General features: G+C 39.7%; 1 protein-coding gene across 4 annotated transcripts in view; it reads right to left on the bottom strand.

Moving 5' to 3' along the window:
- Window positions 1-16,100, bottom strand: part of DDX42 (DEAD-box helicase 42) — a 53,016-nt gene extending 36,916 nt beyond the window's left edge. Inside the window, exons 1-4 of one of the 4 annotated variants that reach the window (XM_089901409.1) lie at window positions 15,960-16,100; window positions 6,561-6,704; window positions 6,110-6,343; window positions 4,002-4,152 (exon numbers count right to left, since the gene is read on the bottom strand). In XM_089901409.1, the coding sequence (XP_089757535.1) occupies window positions 4,002-4,152; window positions 6,110-6,327 (369 nt within the window). In that variant the 5' untranslated portion in view covers window positions 6,328-6,343; window positions 6,561-6,704; window positions 15,960-16,100. Of the gene's footprint in view, window positions 1-4,001; window positions 4,153-6,109; window positions 6,344-6,560; window positions 6,705-15,948 lie in introns of all 4 variants that reach the window. The other 3 variants (XM_022589136.3, XM_022589137.3, XM_089901410.1) reach the window with 3 other exon arrangements.
- Between the last annotated feature and the right edge of the window lie 424 nt (window positions 16,101-16,524).

The following is a 16,524-nucleotide window of genomic DNA, read 5'->3' as shown; positions in this document are numbered from 1 at the left end:
CAACATCCACTGATGATAAAAACCCTTACAAAAATGGGTATACAGGGAACATATCTCAACATAATAAAAGCTATTTACGACAAACCCACAGCCAATATAATACTCAATGGTGAAAAGATGAAAGCCTTCCCCCCAAAATCTGGAACAAGACAAGAATGCCCATGCTCACCACTTCTCCTCAACATAGTATTGGAAGTCCTAGCCACTGCAATCAGACAAGAAAACAAAATAAAAGGTATTCAAATTGGTAGAGAAGAGGTAAAATTGTCATTATACGTAGATGACATGATATTGTACATAGAAAACTGAAAGACTCCACACAAAAACTACTAGAACTGATAAACGAATTAAGCAAGGTAGCAGGATACAACATTAACATACAGAAAGTGGTTGTATTTCTTTACACCAACAAGGAAATAACAGAAAGGGAATGTAAACAAACAATCCCTTTTCAAATTGCACCAGGGGTGGTCTAGTGGTTAGGATTCAGTGCTTTCACTGCTGTGGGCTGGGTTCAATCCTCCCAGGTCAGGGAACTGAGATCCCGCAAACTGTGCAGTGCGGCCAAAAAATACATACATATTTTTAAATAAATAAATAAAATAAAATGGCAGCAAAAAAAAATAAAATTCTTAGGAATAAACCTCACCAAGGAGGTGAAAGACTTATATGCTGAAAACTACAAAAATTAATAAAGGAAATTAAAGATAATTCAAAGAAATGGAAATATATCCCATGCTCTTGGACTGGAAGAATTAATACTGTTAAAAATGGCAATACTAGGGTTTCCCTGGTGGCGCAGTGGTTGAGAGTCTGCCTGCTGATGCAGGGGACATGGGTTCGTGCCCCGGTCCGGGAAGATCCCACATGCCACGGAGTGGCTGGGCCTGTGAGCCATGGCCGCTGAGCCTGCGCGTCCGGAGCCTGTGCTCTGCAATGGGAGAGGCCACAACAGTGAGAGGCCCGCGTACCGCAAAAAAAAAAAAAAAGGCAATACTACCCAAAGCAATCTACAGATTTAATGTGATCCCTGTCAAATTACCCATGACATTTTTCACAGAACTAAAATAATGCTAAAATTAATACAGAACCATAAAAGACTCAAAATTGCCAAAGCGATCCTGGGGAAAAAGAACAAAACAGAAGGCATAACCCTCCCAGGCTTCAGACAACACTACAAAGCTACAGTAATCAAAACAGTGTGGTACTGGCACAAAAACAGACATACAGATCAATGGAACAGAATAGAGAACCCAGGAGAAAACTCCACATTACCTACCGTCCATTAATCTTCAACAAAGGAGGCAAGAATATAAAATGGGAAAAAGATAGTCTCTTCAGCTAGTGGTGGGAGGAAAGTTAGACAGCTGCATGTAAATCAATTAAGTTATAACACACCACGCACAAAAATAAACTCAAAATGGCTTAAGGACTTAAATATAAGATATGACACCATAAAACTCCCAGAAAAGATCACAGGCAAAATATTCTGACATAAATGGTACCAATGTTTTCTTAGGTCAGTCTTTCAAGGCAATAGAAATAAAAACAAAAATAAACAAATGGGACCCAATCAAACTTACAAGCTTTTGCACAGCAAAGGAAACCATAAACAAAACGAAAAGACATCCTATGGACTGGGAGAAAATATTTGAAAATGATGCGACTGACAAGGGCTTAATTTCCAAAATATACAAACAGCTCATACAACTCAACAAGAAAAAAACAACCCAATCGAAAAATGGGCAGAAGACCTAAATAGACATTTCTCCAAAGAAGACATATAGATGGCCAACAGGCACATAAAAACATGCTCAACATCGCTAATCATTATAGAAATCCAAATCAAAACTACCATGAAGCATCACCTCACACCAGTCAGAATGGCCATCATTAAAAAGTCTACAAATAATAAATGCTAGAGAGGGTACGGAAAAAAGGGAACCCTCTTACGTTGTTGGTGGGAATGTAAATTGTTGCAGCCACTAGGAAAAACAGTATGAAGTTTCCTCAGAAAATTAAAAATAGAGCTGCCATATGATCTAGCAATCCCACTCCTGGGCATATATCCAGACAAAACCGTAATTCAAAAGATACATGCACCCCTATGCTCATAGCAGCACTATTTACAATAGCCAAGACATGGAAACAACCTAAATGCCCATCGACAGATGAATGGATAAAGAAGATGTGGTGTGCGTATGTGTGTGTGTACACACACACACACACAGGATTATTACTCGGCCATGAAAAAGAATGAAATAATGCCATTTGCAGCAACACGGATGGATCTAGAGATGATCATACTAAGTGAAGTAAGTCAGAAAGAGAAAGACAAATACAATATGATATCACTTATATATGGAATCTACTGATAAATTATGACACAAATCAACATATGTACGAAACGAAAATAGACTCACAGATATAGAGAACAGACTTCTGGTTGTCAAGGGGGAGGGGAGGAAAGGAGGGAAGGAATGGGAGTTTGGGATTAGCAGAGATAAACTATTATATATAGGATGGATAAACAACAAGGTCATACTGTATCGCAGAGGGAACTATATTCAATATTCTATGACAAACCATAATGGAAAAGAATAAAAAAAGAATATATATACGTGTAACTGAGTCACTTTGCTGTACAGAAGAAGTTAACACAGCATTGTAAATCAACTATACTTCAATAAAATTTTAAAAAAAGAAAAGAAGAGGGACAAATCAAAGGAAGAAATTAAAACCAATGTGGGAATTCTCTGCCGGTCCAGTGGTTAGGACTCTGCACTTTCACTGCTGAAGGCCGGGGCTCGATACCCCTGGTCGGGGAACTAAAATCCTGCAAGCCGAGTGGCGTGGCCAAGGGAAAAAAAAAAAAGCCAATGTGATTGTGTGAATTTTGGTGCCATTAAGAGAAGTAAGATGAAATACCTGGCTGAGGAGGAAAAGATGATGAATTGGGTTTAAGGTGCCATTTTTACACCCATGTAAAAATGGTCAATATGATTCTAGAAAAGCAGAGCTGAAACCAAAGAGAGACTATGGAACTAAAGATATTAATTATTCACATAGAAGTTACGTTTTAGAAGAGGATGAGGTCACTAAGGAATGTATAAAGAGTGACAATAGCAATCAATATAGCGAACTGTAGGACAATCATATTTGAGAAACGAAGAGAATCACAGAATGACAGATAACAGATGGCTATGCAAGAATTTTTTTGGTACAATGATATGGTAGCTATGTTTTTTAAGAGTTATAGAAATACAGAAATACTGATGGATGAAATGATATGTCTGAGATTTACTTTAAAATAATCTGAAAGAGGGGTGGGAGTTGTTAGATAACAGAAGACTGGCCAAGTTGTTAACTGATAAAGCAGGGTGAAGGGTACATGGGGGCTCATTTTATTACTCTACTTTTGTATGTGTTTGAAATTTTTCATAATAAATAGCAAATAAATAGCAAATAAACAGAAAGTCAGGGAGATGGGAGAAAAGAACAAAATACAAAATCACAAAAGCCTAGTGAGAAGAGTTTTAGGAAGGAAGAGGTCACAAGTTTCAATTTCCACAGCAAGGTCATGAATGTTGATGATAATGTTGATAATAAGAAATAAACATTAAAAGTACAGAATACAGAATTTGTAATTTTAGCAAGTTCCTTAAGTTTAATTACCTTACATATTTATTTAATAAATGCTAGATTGAATGAGATAATATTCATTCAAGAATATACCAAGAATTATTAAAACAAAACACACACAACAAACACACAAATCTTGAGCTACTATGTTCAAGGGTTACAGTTCAAATTCCTAGGCACGAATCATCTCTGAAAATGCTACAGGGCCAGTGGAAGCATAGTTGAGAAACTATAGAATACAAAAGCAAAATTCTCCCAATAAAGGGCCAAGAAACAAACTGACTGAGGACTAAAGCACTAGGTTAATCTGATCTATTTCTAATCACTGAAAATGTTAACATAACAGAGTTGATACTTGCCTCCACTTCAGCCATGAATGCCTCTAAGGGATCATCATCGCTGTCAGAATCTACTGGCTTGGAATGGAATTGCTGGCGGGTAGGTGAGTTTTCAGCAGGAATGTAAGGTAAATCAACATTGCTAGAATCTTCTTCCTCATCTTCAAAATATCTGAAAATTAAGATGCATGATTGATAGAGTGAATGTTCAATTTGGGGTCAGGTGAATCTTTCATTTAACACAAATTTTTATTAAAGTATATGTCACAATTAAGAGATTTTGGTCCTTTGGCTTAGGACCTAATTATTAAATTATCACTTAATACATGCCAAATTCTAATACTGCAAAAAAAAAAAAAAATCACAGCAGATTCTCCATTTCAATAGTGTCTGTTAAAAATCACATTTCCAGTTCTCTCAAAAGGGATAAGTTTTCAGTACAAATTTAGTATATCATTGTTGAATAAATATAGCAAATATTAAAGTGTATGCCATGGAAAAAATTACTTTGTATGAAATATTACAAAGCTAGTTTATTCTTCATAATCCTTAAAAAAAATTGAGATGTATTCATAAGGCTAGAGGCTTTCTTCAGAAGTTCTGGGCTGTTTTCTGAGAACCAACAGAAAACTTCTAAAATTAAAAATAAATGTTCAGGAATATAGCCAATATTTTATAATAACTATAAATGGAGTGTAAACTTTAAAATTTGTGAATCACTATGTTGTACACCTGAAACTTATATAACATTGTACATCAACTATACTTAAAAAATAAAATGTTCAATCCAAAATCCTCAACATACTATGTAAGTATTCAGAAAAGAATTTCAACATCTGGAAAAAGTATCACTTTCCCTCTAACAAATATCCCAGAAAAGAATATCTATGTAGTTATCAACTAAAACAAAACAAAAACATTGTTTAGATCTTACCTCAGAATTAAATGAAATAGTAATACAACCAAATATTAGTTTAAAGAAATCACTACTACAGCCTAAAATTTTATAGCCTTTCAAGTCTTCATTTTAAAAGCTCTAACCACTGTTATGTGCTGCACACACACATAAATGCATATTCATTTATATAGTAGTTTCATTAATGTATCATTTAAAAGTATCTCTGAGTCGGTAAACTGTTCTCTAGAATAATGATCCTTGACTTTGCTGAATCTTAAACACTTACTTCTGTATTTAATTGCTAAATAACATACCAACTTTTTAAAATGCTGCTGTGTACTTTAAAAACTCTGATCTTGAGGGTTTTTTAACTAAAAAAAACCCTCAAGCAGTGTCACAACCAGGTTGGGAATAATAGCAATACAAGATTTCTTCAGACTTGGCAAAGAGAGAAGTTATAATCTATAAGGAATTACAGCTCAAACTTTCAAGCCCCAGCTTTTTAACAATCACCTTCTTAGACATCAAGTTAAAAAAGGTAACCGGTAAATATGTTTCCTGAGAACTGTGGGCAAAAATCTGAGATCTTCCTACCACTATAAGATATTAAACATAACAGTTTTAAGGACTTGGGTGTTGAGCCAAACTATGCCTCTGCCCGTTCTGACAACTGCCTGTGTTTCCAAAACAACTTGTATGGTGTAAACAAAAAACTTCAGGGCTTCCCTGGTGGCGCAGTGGTTGAGAGTCCGCCTGCTGATGCAGGGAACACGGGTTCGTGCCCCGGTCCGGGAAGATCCCACATGCCGGGGAGCGGCTGGGCGCGTGAGCCATGGCCACTGAGCCTGCGCGTCTGGAGCCTGTGCTCCGCAACGGGAGAGGCCACAACAGTGAGAGGCCCGCGTACCGCAAAAAAAAAAAAAAAAAAACTTCAGTAAAGACCATCAAAAGCCACGTGAATTATTTAAAACTCTTCAGCCACATTTAGGTTTAAATGGCCTCAAATCCTTTTTGGAACAAGCAAAAGTGAAGGACCACAAAAGTATACTCCTTATGAATGAGTAAACTTAACAATTTAACTTGTTAGGAACAATGCAATCCAGTGAGGTAACCACTTTAACAAGTCATATTATTATTTGAGAAACAAATGGTTTCTTTGCTTCAATTTCTGTTGATGGAATGAATACCTCAAAGCCTAACCTTTGCTAAATTACCAGGTATTACCACTTACGCGTTTTCTTCATCAAAGTTGGCCCGTTTAGAACCAATTTTGTAGAAGGAAGGGAGCTGTGGTGGAGCCGACTTTCCAAATCCAGAAGAGCTGGTTGCCCCAAAGGCACTATGGGACTGCTGTGGGAGTTTTGGTTCCTCCTTCTTTCCCGCACTAATAGCGAAACCTCCAAAGCCAAATCCCCTCTTAGTGCCAGGGCCACCTTTATTCCAGTTCATGGTGTCAATGACTGATCTGTTAGGAACAAGAGACACTTATATAAGTTTAACTTTATAAACAGCCCACTGATTTTTATGTCAGTTCCAATCTTTGCCTACAATTTTATTTTAAACCTTTGCCTCTCAATTAAAATTTTAACTTCAGTACAGCACAGATTGGCACAACACTATAAATCAACTATATTTCAATTTAAAAAATTTAACTCTGTACTTCAGATATGCAATATGCTAACCTCAATGAAACGGTCACATTTTCTGAAACACTGAAGAAATTGTTATTTCTTTTGTTGAGATCTCAATCTGAACAGGAATGCAGTATTTAATACCATACCCTTCAAAAGGATTTGATTGCTCGTTTAACATCTCGTTCAGTTTGCCTATTGTTAAGGATTACAAAGAAATTTCCTAAGCACTGATCAAATGGGTTTAAAAACACCTTATCTCTTATAAGTCTTGGTTCCAAAAAACCTTTTTTTAATGACACAAGTTACCTACGTTTTATAGAATAGCAGAAAACTCAGAACGCGAAAAGGAACAAAATAAAATTACCTGAAATTCCTCTCCCAGATATGCAATTTCGTTGATATCTTTTGCTTTTTTTTCTATGCATGTGTATACACAAACACACCCCATTTAAAATCAAAACTGAAACCATACTGTACAAATTGTTTTAGTTACTGATTTCTTCACAGTATGATATACATGAACATCTTTAAATGTCAATAAATACACTGCTCTACTTCTGTTTTTTTAAAGTTGTGAAACATATCATATACCTTTGTGCATACTCTTATTTCCTTAGGATCAATTTTTTAAAATGCAATTGCTTAGCAAACGGGAATGTGCATTCGAAGTTTTACATTTACAGAAAAGTGTCCATTATATACTGAGTAATATGAGAAGGGCATAAAACAAGGTGGGTGGTATGATTCAATGTAAAAGCATGTCTTACATGTACAGAGATAGCTGGAGGGCTGCTTATCAAAATGTTAATAGCAGTTATTTGATTTTTACTTTTTTCTTTGTATTAAAGTTTACCATTAATAAGAAAAGTTTAAATGTTTATAATAGACTCTGAAGCCAATGTGAACAGAGTTCCAAAAACTGCTTTTTACAATGGCATTGTTAAAGGGACCAGGAACAGCAACAACACGCTCTACTTTTCTGGTTCTATGCCTCTCCCCCATATATAACCTATAGGTTTTGTTTTAACTATTATACAGCACTTAGTTCAGTCTGTTTAGTATTAAAGTTGATTTATGCCATGTCAACCTCTGCCCTTAGTTCCAGGTAGGGACTGTCTTTACCCATTTTGGACTTTGCATAAAAGTTATTCATGGCTAGAATAAGCACTTTATAAGTAACAGTTTACTTACACTTAATTTAGACCATCTCCTGCCTTCTTCAGGAATCCCTTAAGGGGAATCAACATAATTCTAGTGAGATGAGATTTGGTAAGAGTATTTACAAGCCAGAAAATTTTAGCACCTGATAGTATTGTTTAACAAATCTGTGAGCCTGGCTTTCCAAGGGCTGTTCCTAAGCAACAAAAACGACGGATTCTGAATTTTAACCTTTTTCCTAGTGTATATAATGCATAATAAGAGGCTAGTAATAAATAAGCCATTGAAATCAGAACATAGGCAAAGGAAGGATGGAAAAAAACCACCCTTGGTAGACTTTAAGAATTACATTAACAGGGACTTCCCTGGTGGCGCAGTGGTTAAGAATCCACCTGCCAATGCAGGGGACACGGGTTCGAGCCCTGGTCCAGGAAGATCCCACATACCACGGAGCAACTAAGCCTGTGAGCCACAACTACTGAAGCCCTCGCGCCACAACAACTGAAGACCGTGTGCCTAGAGCCCGTGCTCCGCAACAAAGAGAAGCCACCACAATGAGAAGCCTGTGCACTGCAGCGAAGAGTAGCCCCCACTCACCGCAACTAGAGAAAGCCCGTGTGCAGCAACGAAGACCCAACGCAGCCAAAAATAAATAAATTTATTTTAAAAATGAAAGAATTACATTAACAATCTCCTAGCAGGAAGACTTTAAATGGTTTATCGAAAGCTTGCTGAGGAAGGTCAGGCAATGCATTGGGTGCTGGGCGTTTATAGATGAAAGATACAGTCCCATTCTCAAGGAATTCACAGTGTAGTTTCAGCCAGCTTAAAAAAAAAAAAAATGATGTGTTCTAATAGAGGTACTACACAAAGTGCATTTATTGATGGCCCAGGAGGAGGGTACCCAACCTATGATGAATTGGGGACAAGGCACAGTTTTTCTGGAGATGACACTGGCGTTAACTTTTTAAATCTGAAGAGGCATTATATCAGGGAAGAAGTGTCAGGAGAGGGAATTTTAGATAGAAGGCACTGTTGAGTACTACCACAGAGAGCTAGAAATATTGCAGTGCAGCTAGAGTTCTGTAGGACATTTGGGAAAATTGCAGGGCATATGTTCAGAAAGACAAGCAGGGCCCAGGGGAACAGTTTAGTATACTACGCTAAGAACACACCATACAAAACTATAGTCCGCCAGTTATAATTTTAAGCAAAAAAAAGGACATGTTTCAGATCAGTATTTTAGAATGATTAGATGAGAGACAGCAGGAAAAGTTGGACACAAGGAAAGCAGTTGGGACATTATTATAAAAATACAAATATAAAGTGACAAGGTACTGAACAACTAAGGAAGTGGCTATAAGGAAGGAGAAGGGGGGGTTGTAGATCTGAGTTATTTACTTAGGTATCTATGAGGAAGAATCAACTGGGGTAACCAAATTAGACGTGGGAGCTAAGGAGGAAGGGAGAGTCTAGAATAACTCTGGAAGTTTCTGGCTTTTACAGATTGGGTGAATGGTGGTGCCATTAATAGAGATGGAAACCTAGAAAAGCCAGGCATGGAGAAGCAGGTAGAAAGTGAGATCAGTTCAGTACCTATGGGAGAGCTAAGGACAGCTGGCAAGTAAGGTCTGTAACTGCAGAGAGAGATCTATGATGGGGCTATAGATTTGATATGAGACATTTGCATCTGAGGTTACTGATGTAGATAAGCTAGCAGAGAGTGAGAAAAGGGGTGAGACAATCATAGTGTATGTCAAGATTTAGGAACGGGCAGGGGAAGAGAAACTCACGTGGAAACTTGAGGACGAATGAAGAGGAAGGGTGGATAGCAGAGAAAGTGACACAGATGGTGAGACAAGTTTTACAGGCAGAAAGAAATGTCCAGTGTTAAAAACTAAAAAGAAGACAGGTGAGATAAGAACTAAAAAGCCTCCGTTGAAGGAGTGGGGGCAGGGTTAAGGAATGATTGGTAAGTGGTAGAGGATGAAGACTAGGCCACAAGGAGTGCAGATTACTTCCTAGGCTGTTTACCAATGACAGGAAGGAGAGCATGAGGTGTTAACTAGAGGAATTTCGTTTAAGGAAGAAATGTAAGCATGTTTATATGCTAAAGAGGAAAAGCCAACAAAAAGAAAAACTAAAGATTTAGGATGACAGGAAAAATCATAGGAACAAGGTGTTGCAGAGACCTGAAGAGACAAGATCAAAACCTTTAATAAGGAGTAACTCACTCTTCCCTCTAGACTGAGGATAGAAGAAAAGGATGGGCATAAATTAATCCTACTAAATAATAAAGGGTTCAAATTACAAATGAAATAAATCAAATACTTCGTTTTAAAAATGCAACTTCTGCCACAAACAGGCAAGCAATGTGACTTTAGGGGGGTGAGAGTTGCTTAATGGTTTAGAGACATAAGACGCAAAATATGCGTTTAGAATATGCGTGAAGAAATATGCGTTTCTTTAACTCTTCGGAGATTTGGGTCAGCCAAAAGACTGAGAACACTTAAGTGCCCCCAAGCCTTACACTAGTGTGAGCTAGGTCACACTGCCCATGTTCCCTAATTAATTGCCTCTAGCAAGGCCAAACAACTGTGCTATCTATACCCCACTGGCTAGAATGTCAGCTCCACAAGGGCAGGGACTTTGCCTGTTTTGTCCAACATAGTATCCTTAGTGCCTAGTGTATATAGTACTCAAAAAATTTTATGATGAATGAATAACTATCATGCATTCAGGCTCTTCAGAATTCATCCCAGTATTTGTGAAAACCATCATCTCCCGTTATTACAAACCTTGCTATCTAGCCAACCAGTCCTGATTAAATCTAAGCCAGATCATCTTCAGTGCACCACTAATTCTTAATTTCTTGACAACAGTTTTTCCTACTATTAGTCCATGTATATGGCTACAGATCCTTGACAGAGGTTTGAGGGGCTGTAGCTGATATAAGAAGCACAAGATGGCCAACCTAATCTCTATTTGGTTTTATGATGTTCAAAGAAAAAGAAAAAAAAAATGAACCCTCCTCTGCTTAAGCTATTGAGGCTATTAAAATTAATTTTCAATCTCTAAACAAACATTGTTTGGAGAAGAGACATCCATTAAACAGTTAATAAGAAAGTCAAAACATAGTGAGGATATTAAAAAATTAACTGTAGTCCTGCTATTCATGGGTCTCCTCAAAGCTCCCTTTATTTGGTCTACACACACACACACACACACACACACACACACACACACACACACACACACACACACACACACACACCCTGGGCCTTCTCTCAGGTTACAATATGCCTGGTACATCCTTCCCACAAGCTGGCAAACTCATATCAAATAGCTCTGAAACTTCACCTCTGCCTCCATAAACACTTCTCAAATTGATGACAGAAAAGGTGAAAAATCACCACATGGCTTCTGACACCCAGGTAAAGCTCACAGACTTCATTAAAAACAACCACCAGCAACAAAAACAATCCAATTTTAAAAATGGGCAAAGGACTTGACATTTCTCCAAAGATATACAAATGGCCAGTAAGTATATGAAAAGATGCTCAACATCACTAATCATTTGGGAAATGCAAATCAAAACTGTATCACCTCATACTCATTAGGATAGCTACTATTAAAAAAAAAAGGGCTTCCCTGGTGGCGCAGTGGTTAAGAATCCACCTGCCAGTGCAGGCACGCGGGCTCAAGCCCTGGTCCAGGAAGATCCCGCATGCCTTGGAGCAACCAAGCCCATGCGCCACAACTACTGAGCCTGCGCTCTAGAGCCCGTGAGCCACAATTACTGAGCTCGTGCACCACAACTACTGAAGCCCCCGTGCCACCTAGAGCCTGTGCTCTGCAACAAAGAGAAGCCACTGCAATGAGAAACCCACGCACTACAATGAAGAGTAGTCCCCGCTCGCCACAATTAGAGAAAGTCCGCGTGCAGCAAAGAAGACCCAACGCAACCATAAATAAATAAATTTTTTAAAAAAAGAAACCTACACAACAGAAAATAACAAGTCTTGGCAAGGATGTGGAGAAACCAGAACCCTTGCACACTGCTGGTAGGAATGTAAAATGGTTCAGCTGCTGTGGAAAACAGTACAGTGGCTCCTCAAAAAATTAACCACAGAACTACCATATGATACAGCATTTCCTCTTATGAGTATAGACCCAAAAGAACTGAAAGCAGGGACAGACATTCGTACACCCATGTTCATAGTAGCATTATTCACCACAGCCAAAAGGTGGAAGCAACCCAAGTGTCCACGGATGGGTAAACTAAATGTGGTGAGATAAATATATAGCAATAGTATTCAGCCTTGAAAAGGGAGACAATTCTGACACATGCTACAACATGGATGAGCCTTGAGGACATCATGTTAAGGAAATAAGCCAGTCACAAAAGGACAAATACTGTATGATTCCACTTATATGAGGTACCTAAAGTAGCAAATTCAGAGACAGAAAATAGAAGGGTGGTTGCCAGGGATTGGGGGATGGGGAGTTACTGCTTAATGGGGAGACGGTTTCAGTTTTACAAGATGAAAAGTGTTCTGTGGACACTATGGTGGTGATGGTAGCAAAACAATGTGGATGTACTTAATGCCCCTGAATTGCCCACTTAAAAATGGTTCAGTTTTTTTACGTGTATTTTACCAGTTAAAAAAAACCTTGAAAATCAAAGAATCATAATTCCACTTGCACATGTATTTTTAGATTGTTATTTTATCCAGTTTATGAAAGAGAATGATGCTGTCTAGACCTCAGTTTCTAATCTGAAATGCAAACATACTTGTGAAATTTCAGTTACATTTTTTCTCTTTAAAAAATAGTGCTTTTTAAAATAAAACATCCAACCTGAAAAGAATTAGCTGTATGATAGAACCATGAACAAAATGTATAAGCATTTGCTTTAAAGAGAACAACCTGAGTTGGGTCTTAGAAATAACAAACATTGTTTTATATAGATCAATAGCCACTTTTTGCTATGTGCCCAGTACTGAGGGATAACACCTCTCCTTTCCCATAATCTATAAAAGGCGACTCTATGTGGTAAAGTATTAAATGAAGTATAGTGGGTCAGAAAAGAGAAAATGAATTTCCGTCTTTTTTCAGCAGGTGTTTGTTAATACAGAGGAACTAGGGAAAGTCACGCTCAAGGGAGATGAGCACTCAGATGCTCCGCAAAACCTTCTCCCAGGTACCTCCAGACCCTGGCCCCAAACCTCCCGGCCGTACATTTCCGACCCTGTCATTCCCTTCAATTCAACAGCTCTCCACAGTTGCTCAATCAGGCAGGAATGAGGCTCTCCATTGTGGCAAGAACTACTTTACATGCACTTTGGTGAATGCTCTTCCCTCTACCTGTATTCCCTCCCCACCAAATCCTATACCTACCATAGTCCTATCCTTCAAAGCCTATCTCAAATACCAACTCGTAGAACTATGACATGAAGATGATTCCCCAAGAGAAGTGGTATCTCCTTCCTCAAACTCCCTTTCTAGTCTTAAAACACCCAACATCTATTCATAACTATTTGTGTTCTTGTTTTATCTCTCCAACTCCATGTTACAAGTTCTATGGCTAAAATAGCAGGCTTATTCACTTTCTTCTCTTTTGTTTTCCAGAGAATACACTCATTATTCAGGTTTATTCAATATATAGGAGACCCAAGGCAATTTACAACTTGGCTAAAGAGAAAAATTAAAGACAGCTGAAATACCTGCTTGGTACTGTTTTAGGCGCTGAAATGTTGTGATTTAGCAGAAAATCATAACAGCATGGTAAAGTAGTACAGACTATGGAGCCAAGCTGACTATGTTTAAACACTGGCTTTGCCACTAACTTGATGTGAACCTCATGGAAGTTACTCAGATTCTTTGGCCTTAGCTTCTTCATCTGTAAGACGGTGAGACTATCACCTACTTCACAAGGTTGGTGTGAAAAACTGAATTCATACACAGAAATACACTTAGAACAAAGCTTGCCAAATAGTGCACAATATGTATTAGCTGTCATGTTTATGATCATTATTTTTTCTCCAAAAATCAATCTCTCCATTAGTAAATGGAGAATATCAAGCTAGACTTCTCAGGTTTCTTTCAACTCAGGGATTCCATACATCAGTGCCACATGACACTGAAGATGTCAGAGATCACTATGAGCTGACAAATGGGGACAGGCTTCATAAGAGAGCTAGAACCCAGAAAATGGGGTTTTTTATACAGAAAGATGTAAGCTGAGTAGAGAAGTGTGAAGGAAGAAGACATTCTAGGGAGGAAAGCTAGAAATAGCAGTCTAGGGAGTTAGAATAAGTTGGAACATAAGGAAGATAATTTGGCGAGAGTTTATGTTTTGGACAATCAAATAAGATACGATCTAAATGACTTTAAAAATAGTGGACTAAAAACAACTGATTATAAAACTACATTATCACTTGTGTTTTGGGAGAAGAAAGATTTCTAGTGACAGCTGATCACCATCCACTCTAATAATCTGCCTTGAGAACAACTCACACTATAAATCTGTCGGTTCTTTAACAAGAATCTGTTCAAAACCCAAGAATTTCAACACATTCTTCTAAAGCCAAATACAAGTAAATGCTGGATTACACTTATTTTAAAAGCATCTCTCTTCTCTCTGCTGGCTTAAAGAAACTAAAAGCTGATTACGTAAAGATTTGATAAAACTAAAATATAAAGAACTGTACTCTTCCACAAATTACACTAAATTATTACAATGTAAGTCAGTTCTTACCATTTCTCTGCTCAAAACCCTCAGACAGTTCCCATCTCAGGCAGAAGAAAAATGAAATCTTCACAACAGCCTAAAAGGTCCTGGTTGTTCTGTGCTTCCCCCCACCCGCACCCCCGTCCCCCCAGTTCTTCCCTGACCTTATCTCCTACCACTCCCTCCTTTGCTCACAGTGTTCCAAGCATGCTGGTCTTCTAACTGTTCCTCTAACAGGCCAGCATTGTCCTTTGCAAGGTCTTTATACTTGCTGTTCCCTCTGCCTGGAATGATCATTCCTCCAGAAACTAGCTGGGGTCACTCCCTCACCTCCTTCTAGTTGCTTAAATATCAGCTTGTATGTAAATACTTCCCTGACCATGCTATTTCAAAATGCAACACCTCCCCTTCCCTCTTTGCAGCTTTATTTTTTTACCTAAGGCATTAATTACCTTCTAACATATGGTATAATTTATATATGTGTTTTCTGTCTCTCTTTCCCTCACTAGAAAGTAAGTTTCATGAAGGCCGGGGTCACACACCTCGAACAGTGGTAGGGAAGAGGCACACAGAAGGTATCAACAAAAATATTTCTTGAGTGAAAAAGTTGCAGATTAGGCCATATAATGCCCCTTCTGGGTACAGGAAAATACAACATACATTTTTTTCCCTCCACCGCTTAAAGTCTAAAAATTAATTTTGGTATGAAAGACTTATTGCCCACCTTCCACTGGGCTTGGCTCTGGAAAGTTAAAGTGAATTAAAGCAGAATCTCTGCTCTTTAGGAGTTCGGGGGTGTGTATACAGGGGACAATAGATATACAAAGATCATTTACAAAAAGCAATATGTATGGGAAGCCAGAGGAATGTGAATGACTGACCAAAGGAGTGAGGGGCAAAGCTTCCACTAAGGTGATAAGGAAGCTATGATTCCCCCAAACTCTCGACTAGTACGACTGTTCTTCCTTATATTATTGGCGCGTATGCTTGCAAGTCCATATAAATTATTTACCCACATCAGATAGGCTCCTAAGTAGGCCGCAAAAAAGTTTGTGTGACGATGGTGATACTAATCACGGATGTACTCAAAGCTACACCAAGATTACCGACTATGTCTTTTACTGTCCTCAGATTTGGCAACTTTTCCCTATCAGGTCCCCCGACTTGGAGACTAGCATCTGCTAACTGCTGCTGGCTTGGGTCAGAATCCTCCCCGCGGGTATCCCTCACCCGGAGCCCAGCACCCTGCAAATCCCTTCCCTTGCAGGGCGGGCGGCCGGGAGAGCGCCGCCTCCGGAACGCCGCCAACTGGGCCTCGTTAAGAGCTGCGGGAGAAGCGGGAGCCGTGGGAGGACGGCGAGGCTCGGAAGGGCCCCTCGAGGTTTCAGTCACGCACTCCTACTACTCCCCAGCCCCCTGCGCCTCGGCTTCCCCGAGGCTCCGCCGACTCTTTGTTAAGAGAGGCCGCGGTTCCCTGGCCCTCGCTAGGCCCCACAGTTGCCTTGCGGTGCCCCCGAGGGGTTACGGCCCCGCGTCCAGACCCACCTCGCACAAACCTGCTGCTGCGGCTGCAGAGGCAGCTACTACTACCGCCGACGCGGAGAGAATCCCACGGCCCGAAGTACGAGCGGTCCAGACACCGTCCCACCGCGCTTCTCGCTCTCCGCCCCCTTCTTCGCCGCCGCCGCCGCCTCCGCCGCCTCTCGGCCCGTAGCTGACGCGAGGAAAGGGAACAAAACCGGACATGCGCAGTGCAGAGCGCGGGCCGAAGGGCGGAGCCTGATCTATGGCTCCCGGAAGGCGCCGCGGGCTCCTGGCCCTAAAGCTCCAGGCTGCCTCACAGACACCTCAGACACCTAACAGGCACTACTGCTGGATGAAGAGTGTTCATGGCCCGTTTAGGAAGTGGGCCTGGAAGTGAAGAAAGTAGCACTGACTGGGAGCCGCCAAAAAATCCCAAGAAAGAGGCTCGAGTGGAAACCACATGTACATAAAATCGTCGATCCTCTAAAGTCCGCTCCTTTGCAAATGCGACCTGGGCAAGATTTCCCCGCGTGCCTCTGGCCACGTGGTCCCGTAGAGCATGGCGACTTTTAGCATCCGGAGCACGGGTTCAGCGTG

The sequence above is a fragment of the Delphinapterus leucas genome, chromosome 19 (assembly GCF_059928025.1).
Source record: "Delphinapterus leucas isolate spDelLeu-1000000601 "Yukka" chromosome 19, BTC_Dleu_Yukka2, whole genome shotgun sequence".
Classification (NCBI taxonomy): domain Eukaryota; kingdom Metazoa; phylum Chordata; class Mammalia; order Artiodactyla; family Monodontidae; genus Delphinapterus; species Delphinapterus leucas.
The sequence above is the reverse complement of the archived record's forward strand: the minus strand, read 5'-3'. Positions and strand labels throughout refer to the sequence as shown.